The 16,220-nt window shown below is 32.0% G+C and overlaps 1 protein-coding gene across 4 annotated transcripts in view; it reads right to left on the bottom strand.

The window, feature by feature from the left end:
* The window catches only part of LOC140443719 (transmembrane protein 62-like), an 85,385-nt gene extending 74,422 nt beyond the window's left edge, over window positions 1-10,963 (bottom strand). For all 4 annotated transcript variants that reach the window (XM_072535107.1, XM_072535108.1, XM_072535105.1 and 1 more), the window contains exon 1: window positions 10,698-10,963. In XM_072535107.1, coding sequence (XP_072391208.1) covers window positions 10,698-10,868 — 171 coding nt within the window. In that variant the 5' untranslated portion in view covers window positions 10,869-10,963. The remainder of the gene's footprint in view (window positions 1-10,697) is intronic.
* Between the last annotated feature and the right edge of the window lie 5,257 nt (window positions 10,964-16,220).

Here is a 16,220-nt window from a genome sequence, read left to right as displayed (position 1 = left end):
TGAAACGGCACAAATTGTCGCACTTGTGGAAGACGGACACACTCAACGGCAAGTCGCAAGAACTGTTGGCGTAAGCCTTTCTACGGTTCAACGAGTGCTTCAACGCTTTCAGGAGGCAAGTTTGCTAACCAGGCGACCTGGCTCTGGACGAAGAAGAACGACCAAGGCACTAGATGACCGTTTCCTTGTGTTTCAGGCTTTACGAAACCCGACCTCAACTGCGGTTATGCATCAAAATCGTCTAGAGGAAGTACGAAATCGCAATTTTAGTGTTGCAACAGTCAGAAGAAGACTTCGTTCTTCTTGACTATCTTCTCGGGTATTGGCTAGAGGACCGCCACTTCGCCGGGTGCCTCGAGTTGCACGACTAGCTTTTGCTCGACAATACGCGCATTGGGGAATTAACGATTGTATCAAAGTGTTATTCTCAGATGAATCCCGTTTCTGCCTAACTGGATCCGATGGACGTGTAAGAGTTTGGAGGAGAACCGGTGAACGATTTTCACAAGCTTGCATTGCTCCAAGAATGCCATTTGGTGGAGGTTCGGTCATGGCTTGGGGAGGTATATCTTCCGACTTCCACACAGAATTACCATTCATCGAAAATGGGTCCCTAACTGCACGAAGGTACATTACGGAGATTCCGGAAGAACATGTTATGCCCAACATGGCAGGGCTTGGAGAAAACGCCGTTTTTATGCAGGACAACGTGCGACCGCACGTTGCCAGGATCAGTATGTAATACTTGGACGAAGTTGGAATTACGAGGGTACCCTGGCCAGCTAGGTCTCCGGACCTGAATCCCATCGAACATCTCTGGGACGATTTGAGAAAACGTATTCAAACCCATACACCTCCTCCTAACAACGCACAGGAGCTTAAGGATCTGTTAGTGAGAGAGTGGAATAACATACCACAACATGTAATCCGGAGAAAAATTGAGAGTATGCCCCGTCGTCTGCAAGAGGTTATTAGAGCAAGGGGAGGCAATACACGATATTGGTCATTGAAATTTCACTGATTTTTTACCACGTTCTGTATTTTCCATTTTTTTCGTATGTCTGTTTTATCAACAATTTTATTTGTTTTGTTTTTTCAATAAAAACAATAAAAAACCATTTTTTTTCTTTCAAAACAAACATTGATGACAAATAAAAAATACATTATCCAAAAAAAAAGGTTATTACTGCACCAGAGGCAAAAATATTTAAGAAACTTGAAATTTTCAAGATGACCCGGATTTTATGATCGCGAGTGTATATGTGTGGGAGCCATCGAGCAAAAAGACAAAAGAGGGAATCTAATCGTTATGAAAAGGAGACCAAAATTCATAAAAGTGGTCTCTTAATATGGCGGACATATCTGGAAAAGCAAAAGCGCCAAATTTAAATTTTACGACACTTCACACAATAATCATACAGTGGTGTAGGGGTTCTAATTTATCTAATGGAATTAGTACAAAGTTTGAAAATTTTAATATAATGAATTAGGAAAATATTTCATGTTTTTTATAAGGTCATACAACAGTAGCTATAAATTACTTTTCAGAATGTGTCTTAGACGAGAAAGTTTTAATTAGATAATAACGATAATAGTCTAAAATGTGACACAATTGTTAAAAAAACTTCAATATAAATAAGCTTTCATGTGACAGTTGGGAAAAACAATAACATAACCCAACTAAATTTGATTTCTTAAACAAAGAAAGTGACTCTCTTTCCTTTTTTTTCCATGGTAGATGTATTCGGTGAAAAGCTTAGCCAAAGCCTGGAGAATTTTATTTCTACCTAGTTTGATCGCCTCGATCACTACTCCTTGCCTTTCGTCGGTGCTCTCATACATTTCGCGATTAGAGGATTCGACAACCTCAAGGATTTTGGATCTATCCGTAGTAATGTTTCCATCTTTGTTTCTTATTTTGTACATATTTTTGTTACCTATGTTGTTCGTATTTTGCCTCAAAACTTTTAAACTTTTGTTTTCTTGAATTATTTTAGTTGTTTCTCTTGTATTGTTTTCTCTTACGTCTTTTCGGATTGACCGGTGGATATCTTTATTTAATTTCATTTTTGTGTAGTTGAGCCGTATTTCCGTCAGCTGTCTTCTTTTATGTATTAGCTCTTTGGTTTTTTGGCTTAGTTTTTTTTATAGGTCAGAACAGTCGGGCAGCACTCCCTTTCCGTTTCTTTAAGTGCCTTCGTTATGGCATCATTTGCTTGATCTACATTTTCTATTTCGTCTTGCAAGTCTTGTATACGTCTGGTTAGTGTATCTTCAAACCGGTCGAAGTTTTCTGGAGGAATTCATTTTAATTTTTCAATTTAATTTGTTGAGTACTTCAATGTCTGATTATTTCTTTTCTGTCTGTTATGATATAATTTATTTCAGTTTTGACACTGCCATCTGGGCTGATCCATGTCCATTTACGCTAAGGCTTTTTATTGGAAAAAGATTTTATCATGGATAAATTTTCCTGGTGTAAGAAATACAGCAATCTTTACCCTCGTTCATTTCTTTCGCCATATCCATACTTACCCATTGTTACTTCTGCATCATCTTGTTTAAACCCCATTTTCGCAAAAAAGTCGCCCATAATTATTGTGTAATATACTGGTGTGCCATGTAACGCTGTTTCTAGGTCGTCATAAAATTCTTCAATTTTTTCATCCGAGTGAGTAGTCGTTAGAGCATATGTCTGGATTATCTCAAGGTTATATCTTACATTTAGTTTGAAGATGAGATATCTATGCGAATCACCTGTTTAAAATTCATCAACCAGCATCAATTTTCAGATTGTCGATACACCTTTTAGGGGTCGGTCACCATGCTTCTTTCTTGCTGCTCATTCCACTATTTTTCCTGTTTAGCACCCGACCATGATTGTCTATAAGAGTATTTCCAGTTATGCCAAGAAGTACCTTCACTGCTGTCGGTTTAAGCAATCTTTTGGTTTTTGTTGTTTATGGTCAAGTCTCTGCGCTGGGTTTTATAGGTTTTATAGCAGCTTTGTATATTTTCGATTTAGCCTTAATGTCAATGTTTTTATTACGCCATATTGTATTGACCATGTAACGACCATATATTTTGTCTCAAATAAATCATTGAGAAGAAAATGGCAACTAATAGAAAAATATAAAATATGTAACATATTGATTTACACAAAGAACACGATACAATACTAACAGTAAATCTCTGGAACGCTTAAAAGATACAAACCTAAATCTCACTCTTATTACAGCTCTACAAAATCTATTAGTCCGGGTGATATCTGTTTAAAATAACTACTTTTGGGTGTGAAGCGTATAAATGCGGCTTTTTGCATAAACTGCTCAAAAATATGACTACAAATGATAATTTCACTATGCACGAGTTGTAAAATGTGGGCTTAACTTTTAATCAAACAAAAATTTAAAAAATTTGATATTTTTCCTTTTTTTCGCATAATCTCAAGAACTATTGGGTTTAAACTAATTTTGTATCAGACATAAAAGTTTTGTAATTTTATTTACATAAGATAATTCTAGTTTTAAATCTTAAGACTTATTGAAAAAATACTAAAAAACACAAAAACACAGTTCTTTTTGTGAGTTTATTTTTTAGCCTAAAATAAAACTTAGGACATTCATATTCGGAGAAAGAAAACTTTTTCAAATGTTTATTAATCACACAAAATTTCATTAAAATCAATTTAATAGTTTTTTCAAAATAATTTTGCAATCTACTTTTTTTAAATTAATAATTTTCAAAATTATGCAGAACTAAATTATGCAGAACTAAAACTTTTAGATACTCGAAATTTTTTTTACATATAGAGAGCATTTGAAACTTATTTTGAAAAATTAAAATCCGTCGGTCAGAAGAGCCTATGGAATTTTTAAAAAAATTGTTTAAATTTTAGATAGGTAACTTTTTGTTTCAAAAATGAATATTATTTAATACATTATTAGTTTACACTCCAGAGAGCTCGAGAGATACATAATAGTATCCCCCGAGAGTTTTCATTACCATTTGCTTGTTTAATATTACATGTACAAAAATAGACTCAATGTGTTAATTGGCTTATTTAAATTGTAATTATTAAACAAGGACTTGGTTGGTTATTCCAATATGCAACATTAAGTAACCAGATAATACCTAACGAATTTTTAATGCAAGGTAACACAGATTACCAGCTGAATTTTAATTTAGCTTAAGTTTAAACTTTTCCTTTTTTTTAACAAATTCTGTATCATTCTTTAAATAATTTAATTTTAAAAAAATTCAAAAATAATTATTTTACTATAATTATACCAATTTTCTTCATTCGGTGCTCCTTGTAACTCAGGATGGTATTCACAAGATAATTAATTAATTACAATATGGCTATTACGCTTTGGAACATGCAGAACATAAATGTATAGTTGAAATTCAATAGGATTGTCAGGGCATATATTTTGTAGTTCGTAAACACTTTATGGTAAGCGGCTATATATTTATTTATTTATTAGCACACAAATTCACTTCCCAACTATCATTTTTGCCGGCTACATCTGATGTAAGTCCGAACTGGGTAAAGTAGACTCGCCTTGTTGCAAAATTTATTACTTACTACCGCGTGAAGCTTACCAGTGCCGTTGCCACCTGAATGCCATACCTGAATGCCAAGGTGGTGGTCAGAGGTCAGAAGTATTTCATGAGCGCACAGTCGGGTAACATGGCATCAAAACCAACGTGCAGTACATCTGTTGATAAACAGGATTAAAGGAGGTGATTATCTGTGAGAGAAAAACAAATGATAAAATCGGTATATGATATGAGTGATTACGTAGAAGAAATCAGGATATGTTTATAGAGGACGTCGCGCCATTGCGTGGAGATTTACCATAAGTATTGGCTCGTATGATTTTCCGAATGATTCAAGGTAACAAACCACTCCGAAAACCTATTCATAAAGGACGTGCAAAAATTGCATTGGATGATATTACGAAAAGTATAATCCGAAGAAAAGTTCATGGATTATTCAAAGAGAAATTAATACAGCTGCAGATGATACTTTAAATAAAATATCCATGCGATTATTACAAAGAACATTACGTGAAATGGATTTTCGGTATGTAAAGAGAAGTCAGAAAAGTTTATTAATCGAGAGAGACGAACTCATGATATGGCGGAGAGAATATTTACAAAAAATTCGTGATTTAGACTTCTTAAAAAAAATTATATGGACGAAAGTGCTTGAATGAGGGTCATATAACATCCAAAGTCTTAAGTATTAAAAGTTCACGACAGGCTTTTAATGAGGGACTTTCAACCGGCTTAAATGCACCTTCGAGTAAAGGAAGACCCCTCATTATTACGCACATAGGAAGTGATTCAGGTTTCTTTTTTAAGGTGATTTAAAACTTTTTACCTCAATCAAAACGGACGATTATCATGAGGATATGAATTCGGATGTGCTTAAAAAAAAATAATCCATGATAAAAGTTCAATTACTTAATGTAGTGCGCAAACAAAAGACTTCATACATCAGATTTTCAGTAGACAAAATGGCACGTGAGCATGGAATCACAGTATTAAGAACTCCATCATATCATTGTGAATTGAATCCGATCGAGCTGATATGGGCACATATAAAAAATGAGGTAATGCAAAAGAACATAATATTCAAATTAAAATATGTCAAATTATCATTAGAACAAACCATACAAAATATAACCGCTTCCAACTGGCGGTCATGCATTAAACATGCACAGAAAGAAGAAGACAATATATCGGACATAGACACACATGTTGATGTTCTTAGCAAGCCCATTATTATTACTCCAGGAGAAGACAGTAGTAATGGTGAATTAACATCTGGAAGTGAATCAGCATAAACATATTTATTTTAAATAGGTGTGCAAATAATTTAATAGGTATGTAGGTGCAATTAAATAGGTATGTAAATAGCAAAAGACATGCCTGGAGAAAAGGGGATGTAAGGTTTACTCTGAACCGATTAATTTAAAATTAGGCATACCACAGGCGAGTGTCTTGGGGCCTTTTCTCTTTTTGGTCTACATAAACGACCTTCCAAATGCGGTGGTTAGTAGGTCCTCAAACCTTGTAAATTTAGCTGATGACTCAAATGTGCTTTTCTGGGAAGAAACTTTAGAAACACTCCTCACAGTGGCAGAGCAAATTCTAAGCAAGGCTGAACAGTGGTTCAGTGGAAATCGGTTGTTGCTTAATACTGATAAGACAGTTTTCGTCTACTTTAGAACCAGCCAGTCACAAGAACAGTTTCCAGATACAATTAATTTTCTATCACAAAACATGGAACCTGCTATATCAGTTAAATTTCTTGGTCTTCATATTGACCAAAATCTGAATTGGGGGGAATAAATACAAAATACAACAAAAAAACTAAATAGAGCCTGCTACTCATTAAGAGTGTTAAAGAGCTATCTAGACCAGGGGATTTTAGTATCAGTATATTATGCAAACTTTTATTCTGTTATTCGATATGGAGTAATCTTCTGGGTTGCTGCAGTAGACAGCTCAACTGTCTTTATAGTCCAAACAAAGGCAATCCGGGTGATCTTAGGACTAAAGGCGGGAGAATTCTGTAGAGGTCGATTCAAATCACTCAATATACTCACTTTCTCAGCCATCTATATACATATTTGAATATATTATGTTCCTTTTTAAAAATTCTTCTTTGTTTTATCACCTGCTTCCCAATCATGAATATAATACAAGAAGCCTTAATTTGAATTTGCCACTTCACAGATTGTCTATAACAGAGATAAGTCCTTTCTATGCGTGTGTTAAATTTTATAATAGTCTACCATATATAAATATGTACATTAGATTATTATTTCAATATTAGTATGTTTAACCTTTCCATGACCATTCGGGGTATTTTAGGTACCACAGATGCAGTTTTGTTTTTATAACTTTTCAAAATATTTTTATTTTTTTTTCTCCCCCGAGGTAATATATTACCAAATCATTTTTTTATAAAAATTATGAGACCTAATTTACATTTTTTAGTAACATTGAAGTTCATTAGTTGGGGTACCTTTGGTACTGGGGTACCTTTGGTACCCTACACAAAATATGTGAACAATACGTGAAAAATTTAATGAAAATCATCCTGCTGATCAAATGGGTTGGAAAAATGTTACAATTACTGAATTATACGAGTTCATTGCAGTGTGGTGAAAATATCACCGTCGATGAGAGGTTAGCTACATTCAGAGGAAAATGTTGATTTAGAGTTTATATAAAAAATAAACCTGGTCAACATGGAATAAAAATTTGAGTTTGTTCGGACTCTGATACTGCTTATATTTTGAACAATCAGATATACACTGGAATGATAGAAAATCAACGATAAATGAATCAGGGTTTTAGAGTAGTTTTAGATATGGTTAGATCCTATTTTGGATCGGCGCGTGGATTTACCACAGACAATTTTTTTACTTCGATTCCCCTAGTTGAAGAACTGCTAAGACATTAACTTACAATTACGTTAACTCTAAGGGCTAACAAAAAAGAAAGCAGCCTATCAACATAGTTTCACAGCGACGAAATATCCTCTGATAAAAAAACAAAACGTAAGCTTGAAATTGTTTTACACTATAATAAAACCGAAGGGTCAGTTGACACTGGAGATTAAATGACCAGAGAATATATATGTGTTCGTTCAAGTAGGAGATACCCATTTAGGATTTTTATGGAAATTATTGACATGGCTGCACTCAATCCCTTTATTATATTCACTAAAAAGTTTACTGATTGGAAAAGTAATAAACAAAGTAGGCGAAGGATTTTTTTACAAAACTTGGCACAAGAACTAGCACTGCCACATGTTCTAAACCGGAAACAGAAATGCAATAGTTTTCACAAAACTGCGATAGATTTATTTCTTTCTAACAGCAATGCGACAATGTCAGAAACCCCGCTAGAGAGATTCAACATTATAAACATCTAAAGATGCAGCTTTTGTGCGAGATCACAGGATAGAAAGACTAAAATATCATGTAGTACATGGCAGAAAACCCATTTGCAATAAACGTCAAGAAGAAAGTAAAAAGTTTATATGCCTTGATTAAAAATAATGAATAAGAGCAAATTCTAATTAAAGGTAAAAATATAAAAAAATGTATGTTTTGTTAATAACAAAAACAAATTATTTCAGTGACTAGTGCTTTATTGTTTAACTTTCCAATTTAAATGAATTAAAGTATTTTAGTGGGGTACCATAGTTACCCCACACAGCCTGAACCATAATTTTTTGCAGCACGGTTCTGGAAATGTTAAAGAAGTCTAATTAATGTAAAGGGTTCCTTACGAATAAGTCCTCACAATGATTTCCCTTATTTTAAAAATGTACATGCCACTATGTAACTATACTTATCTCCCGTCTCTGGCACCTCCAGAGTATATCATTTTTAAGCCATACCCTTACAATCCTATTGAATTTCGTCTATAGAATGTATTTCTAATGTTCAGTTATCTATGAGTAGACATAGAAAAAGCAGAAAAAGGAATTTAAATATTACTTACTTATCAACTACCAACATTGCCTCAGAAAAACAACTTAAAATAATCTGCTATGCAGATAATGCAATATTACTCTCTCAAAGTGAAGATGATTTACAACATATGCTGCACCAATTTAATATAACCGCCATAAAATTAAACATGTTAATTTCCCCAAAAAAGACAAAATGCATGGTTATAACACCAAATTTACTAAGATGTAAATTGGAGCTGGAAGGTCAGATAATAGAACAAGTGATGGAGTTTAAATATCAAGACATCACATTATGTAGCTACGGAAGGATCGAAACAGAAGTGGAAGATCAAGTGAATAGAGCATACAGAACCACAGGCTGCCCGACTGAAACAATATGGAGAAATAAAAATATAGGGAAAGAAATGAACAGCAGAATTTACAAAACAGTCATCAGACCAATAATAAATATGTGGCAGAAACACAACCTGGCACAGAGAGGACAAAAAGAATGTTAGAAACAGCAGAGATCAAAAAACTTAAAAAAAAATTGATGGCAAAACACTGTGGGACAGAGCTAGAAGTACAGATATACAACATAGATGCAAGGTGGAGAACATCAAGGGCTGGGTAAGAAATGGAAGATTAGGATGAAACGATCATATAAGCTGAATGACAACAAAGAGACTAGTAAAGTTGTCAAGAGACAGTTACCCAATAGGAAGACGATCAGCAGGAAGGCCACAATAATTATGTAAAGACAACTTACCAGAGACACATTGAAAAACAGAGTCATGTCTACATAAAAAGAAGAAGATGAAGAGAAGAACTATCAACATTCAGATCAGTAAAATCAGTGTAGACAGCAACACAGTCTCCAAAGAATAAAGACAAATAAGTGACTATATATTCTTGAAGAATTTATTAACCAAAATGAAATTATGTTTTATCAAATTCTTGGTTTGAAGGAACTGAAGAACCAGGGCAAATTATGTCAACCAACAGGCAAGCAGAGTCACCAACTACTACAACTTTAAAGGTAAAATCAGATACAGCATTTAATTTTTTCAATACCTGCATAACATGGGCTAAAGATTCATAATTATTCAAAAGATGTGAGAAAAGGTTTTTAAACAAGAACTATAAGTTGTACAAAAAGAAACTCAATAAAAGTTGTTTAACTATGTTACCTATGTAAGTAATTAGTTAAATGTAAGATATGTTAAAAAAAATGTGTAAAATATGAACACAAATATATATGTTGTACCTATTCCCTTTATGTAATTCAGTTAAGTAAGGAATTATCTACCTATAGGCAATAAAATAATTTTGACAATAGTTCCTAACCCTGACATGGTGGGTACCAATGGCTAATAGGGACATTCCACAGACCTGCAAGGTGAGTGTGCCAGTTAAAAAGTGACTGCAAATATTTTTAATCTAATTAATAGTACTTAATTATTTTTTGAACAAAAATTAATTATTATTATTTGAAGTAAAAATATTTGGGGCCACTTTTTGACTGGCAACCTATTACCAATGTATTCTCCTAATTTTAAATGTATATAAAAATGTGAGTTGAATTAACTATCTTATGAACATAGTGATCCTGTAGTTAGAGTTGTAGTATAGAGCCTACTATATTGTTTTATGGTTGTGTAAGTTATTCAAGGATGCAGTATAGGATTATACCATAACTTCTGAATCTTAAGATGTGGTGGAATACATGAGCTCTTCTGGACCTAGCTATAGCTAGTATATCTAACAAAATTTGGTAAATTTGGGCTAAACATATGAGCTTTAAATTATTTTAGTTACTTTAAGATATTTCTCTATTCCCTAGTACATTTTTTTAATAGCATATTACATACATCCCCAGATAATATATTTAGTACTCAGTGACTTTTTCTGTTTTATATATTTTAAGTCCTGTTTGGTGCCACTTATCTGATTATTAGACTAAAGTACACCTGCATTGTTGCATTTTATTTCTCCTGTTTTTAAAGCTTCTTTCAATTACATTTTAAAGACTGTCAGCGATAACAGAATCTTAAATAAGACTCTTACTGTTTGTTCAATATGTAAACAAATACTTATAATTCTTATTTGCTTCTAAAATACTTAAACTTTTACCATATTAATTTGCTATTTAAAATGTAGATGGTCATGTCAGTTACCATACACAGAATATATATAGAAAATATAATATACTTACTTGCAAAAACCATAATATATGATCAGGTGAATCTGTTACATTTATAAAACTGGATTTATTTGATTCTTGAGGTGCTCCAGAAGTGCTTAATAAATTAACCACATGAGCAAAAAAGATTGCAAGCAAAACCATCGACATAAAAACCCCAAGAGTTATTGTTGTTATCCTCATATTATCTTATTATTAACGTTGAAACTGTTGGTGATCATTATTCCGCTTAAAATTTTTTCTATGACAAAACTTTATCATCGTTGACTTGACATTGACATTAGAATTAATCCAATAGGTTAAATGTCAGCGCAGTATTGACAATTGAAGTTAATGAAAAAAAAATCTATCTACCGGGGTTGCCAGACTTAACTTTATAAAATCAGATAGGGTTATTTATGTTCATACTGCGAATAAGACATGAATTGATATATTATTGTTTTTGGTTTCTTTACAATTTTTAAAGTAACACTATTATAGTTTTCTTTTCTTAATATTTTGTTATTCCTCCCTTTGCTGAATTCACCGTTTTTGAATGTCGGTAAGTTTGATCTGATAGTCTACAAGAGGATTTCCATCTTTTGTATTTGTATAGCTAAAGAGTACAATTAATACATAGTATGTATATAATGTTCTATCTATGGGTGATATAGAAAATTAGTTAAAGCACAAATATACTTCAATTTTAGTCGATTTCTCGTCATATTTGTGACAGTTATACCTACAGCTGTTTTTTTGGAATGTGTTCGGAACCTATATTTTTTAGATCTGCCCCTTTAGAACAGCCTCTACGAAGTATTATATTTTACTTTGACTTTTTCAAGAGTTTTGCAGCTTTCGTTTAGGTATATAACTAAATAAGAAATTATTAAAATTTGTCTTGTTCGACAAATTAATAATGACGGTGGTATCACCCATTAAATTTTTGTAATGCTTTATTTCTTTAATTTTTCCACTTTTCGTAGATGTACATAATTTACGTTTCTCCTAAATAATTGACTCTCAAATACATTAACAATAAATATAAGAAACTGGAACACATAAGAATGAAATAAAACATTCTTTTTTCATGAAAACACGTAGGTACCTACAAATATCTTAAAAGTAATAGACATAGAAATTGACATTGTTAATTTCAGCTATTCAGCAAGCTGTTTGGTCATCCACCTCAGAAATTATCTGAAAATACAACTGCACATAGGCACATAGGTGTGGCTAGTTTTTTGTCTTTGTTCCACCAATGCTGAAAATCGCGTCCTAATCCCCCTAATATAGGTAGTTTTTTTAATTTGCAACAATGTGACAATATGAAAAACGGTTTACAATTTTTGAAATAATTTTTTAAATTCAATATATTACTAGCGGACCAACTCGACATCGAGTTTTTTAAATGAAATTTTTATTTTGCAAGAAAAATATAAAATATATACAATGACCGGAAGTAAAAATATTTTTATCAATAACTCAAAAACTATAAATGATAATTTCGTGAACTTACATTTTTGAACTCTACGTTGAATCCTCTATTGATTTGACTAATAAAAACGAAACCGGAAGTCGACCTCAAAACCGGAATGCAATTTTTAGTTTATCAAATGTCGACATGGATATCATTCGGTAGTTAATTTTGCATGCTGATCACGAATCCGGTGTCAGATTTGCTCTATCTTGACGTTTTATGCGCGTTTCGGGTCACTTCCGGTGTCGTATCGCAACCGGAAGTACATATTTGGATTCGTCTCGACGAGACCTTTCGATCCATATATACATTGTGGGGTCTAAAACTTAAAGTAAATTTTAACTTCCGGTCATATCAAAACCGGAAGTGAATTTTTGTACCAAAAGTATATCTTGACAATCTCATACGTAATACTAATAATATTCCCAAAAAATATTTTAATTATCTAATATGGTTTTTGAGTAAAGTGGTGGACAAGAAAAGGGCTTAGCGTTTTAGTATATAAGATATTTGTTAGAACAGTACATTTTTGAAACGACTAACGTTTGTTTAATATTAAATTATTGCGTGATTAAATAAAATAAATATTTATTATAATAACACAAAAATACCATTCGTCGTTGGAATGGTACGAGTTTTTTAAATTCCTCAACTACAATATCTTTATTTATATTTACAACAAGTTCTTGTTCAATAAAACGCACCATTAGATATCTCAAACGGTCTTAAAACAATTGTGGCAAAATTTACCATTAAACACTTTTGATTAGTTTGTTTTTAATATAAATACATATTATTCATCTTAAAAAAAACGAGCTCTAAAAAATTGTTAAACGTCCTCTGGTATAGTCACGGTAACAATTTTGCGTCGAAATTTGATCCCATTTTATCTTATTTTTTATACAACCGACCGGATGCCTGTGCGAAGCGTTTTAGTTGGCAAGCAATTCGTTTAAAGCGTGTATGGTACTGTTTGCTAAAATTTAATTATTTTTAATAGTGATGAGGCGTTCGTGGGACAGTATAGTTGAAAATATTGGTATGATAACAACATGGATTTTGTAGAAAGTACCAGGTCGGTGTAATGTAATTCTTAAAAAAAGTACCCCTAAAGCAGATTAGAATGCATTTAAATGCTGAAACACCGCAAGTGTGTTTCAATGTGTACAAAAATCTATATAAGTAATAAATTAACTTTGATGAAAAACTATTGTTACAAGCAACTTTTGATTTAGCAGAAATATACTTTATACTTTATACAAAATTGTTAAAAATGAACAATATCATCGTAAGAAGCGATGTGACTACAAATTTTAAAGACCTATAGAAGCTTCGTTTATAAACTATTGAAAACTACAATATAGGATTGCTACAGAAGCAATGAAATATCTAAAATAGAAATAATAAAAAAATATTGTAACGCTGACTACCAAAAGAGTATGGAAGCTGATATTTTTGAAGATTGGTTTGAAAACTCACTGATACCAAACTTGGAGCCAAATAGTATAATAGTGCTTGACAACGCTTCCTATCATTCCCGACAGCTCGTTAATATACTAAATAGATCTTCAAAGAAAGCTGAACTGCAAATGAAATGTAAAAATGAAAACTGGAAATGGAAAATGATTTGTATTTCGAAGATTGTTTTACAAAAAACAACTTATTACAGTTCTACACACAAAGCCACTTAACAAATTATACACGCTAGAGAGTATTACCGAAAAGCATGGAAACACTATATTGCAAATACATTTTCTAAATTTGGTAAGAAAGCAATTAAAAAAGAATTAAATAATATTAACAAAGAAGAAGAAAATTGAAGAGTACTATAAGAAAATTGGCCACTTCCACATTAATGGTGAAAATAAATTTATTATTAAATTAAATGATGATAGTGACGTAGACAATGCGGAAAAAGGAGAAAATGAATTAAAGAATTTTAAGTGATTCTTTGTTAATTGTTGTGTTGTGCATATAATATTTCGACAAATTACAAGACAGTGCAATAATGAAAAGACTCTCGTTTTTAAAAAAATTGTTATAAGCATTTTTAGGTTTTGTATTTTTGAAATAAATAAAAAATCAATCAGTTACATAAACGCTGGTAAAAAGGGGTTTGTTCGGATTTACCGTTTGCCTCTAGGTGCATCTAGTAGTGTAGTAAGTAGTGTAGTGCGTCGAGTAGTGTAGTAGTAGAAGCGTAGTAGCTTGAAGACCAGAAGCTACTAGTATTTACACTATTCCATATATTTCTAAAATTAAAAGAAGATTATAGAAGTTCATATTGCAAGTGTGGTAGTCATTTTCCTTTTAAAGATTTTCATCATCAGTACTTGCAGTAATTGTTTTTGATTTTAAGCTTAATTTATCAAATACAATAATTTATCAATGCTGCCTCAATTTATTAAATTTATTTTAAAATTAAATTTTGTAAATTTATTTACAAAAAATATCTTTTTTGTAAAGGTTTCTTTATACAGTTGATATTTTGTAAAGTACGGCAACAATGCTATTGGTGCAAATCATTACATTTGAATAGAAGAGAAAGCAGTATCCTTTAATATGTTTTTATGCCAAGCATTCTGATGCATTACAATACCTACGGATAGATGGAACTGGTCAGACTACAGCAAATTTAAGACTAGCAAATATAAGTCTTACTTATGACTTAATTTATAATATATATTCATAAAAAAACATATTTTTTATGTTAGTGAAAAACTCCGTATTTTCGTATTTTTAATTCTTATTCTTTTAGTAAAAAAAATATTGTTTACCTACATATTTCATTACTTTTCGACTTCCATTCAGAGTGTGGTTTTTAAAATGAATATAAAGCACATTCTTCAGTAGAATTCAATTCACATGCAATTCGCGTCCTCAAACGACCGTGCTGCAAACTGCTGTCAAAATAGATAACTAATAAAATAATTGTCAAAAATTTGAATAAATTAGAGTTTAAACTGGTATAAATTTCATCAAATTTTCAAAAGAATGAGCCAAAAGAAGAAAGTAATAGATATTGTTCAGTGCCTCAATGTTCTGCTCGATGTACGAAAGATATATTATATCTCCACTACTTTCCAAAGGACGAGAAATTACGAAAAAACTGGTAAGTAGATCTTCGTATTGCGAAACCTGTGACAAAATTCACGAATGTATGCAGCCGACATTTTAAGAAATCGGATTACCTTTTTCGGTTAGGAAAATTATAGGATAGGAAATTTATTTAGGTAATATTTTCTCAGCCTGGTTCTATCCTAATCATTAAAATAATGTTTTACTTATTTTTTAGATGTAGAACTGGTAAACAGTTTTTTTAAAAAAGGTTCCATTCCATCTGAGAATCTACCTATTCGATCTTTGGACAAAGTGTTGTCCTCTTCACAAAGATCATCTCGAGAAGAAAGATCAAAACAAACAAAACAAAGACATCTATCTAATATACAGTATCTATTTCAAAAGATGTACTGATTGACTCAGATTGACTCAACAACGTCAACAATTACGAAAGATATAATTGAAATTAACACAGGTACAGCGATTAGTGCAGTTTTAGAAGCCATCTGAAATAATCCAGAGTTACAACGGGATCACTTACTGAAAATCAGCAGAAAAGAGAAAGGTTATCCAAGTGAACCCATCTGTATTAAGTGTAGACAAACTAGTCACATTGTATAATTTGATACAAACAAATCGCGATTTAAATGCATTCACTGGGATACCCATTTTAAATTTGCTGGAAAAATTTGTGAAGCCGCTAGTTTGTTAGATAACAAAAATTCGAAACCATTATTGCTTCAGCTAAAACAATGTATTGTTCTAGTGTTTGCTAAGTTAAAAACTGACCTCACTTTTCTTTGCCTTTCTGTTATATTTGATGTATCGGCAAACACATGTAGAAATTATTTTCAGATAGCGATGAAAGTTCTTTCTGAAGTATTAAAACCTGCAATCCCTTAATAGGAAAAGAAAAAGAAGAGATTGAAAATAGGATACCTGTTAGTTTTAAGAAATTTCCTAAAACAAGAATTATTTTGGATTGCACAGAATTACTTTTACAAAAAAGCAAGTGT

This window comes from Diabrotica undecimpunctata, chromosome 6 (genome assembly GCF_040954645.1).
Source record: "Diabrotica undecimpunctata isolate CICGRU chromosome 6, icDiaUnde3, whole genome shotgun sequence".
NCBI lineage: Eukaryota > Metazoa > Arthropoda > Insecta > Coleoptera > Chrysomelidae > Diabrotica > Diabrotica undecimpunctata.
The sequence above is the reverse complement of the archived record's forward strand: the minus strand, read 5'-3'. Positions and strand labels throughout refer to the sequence as shown.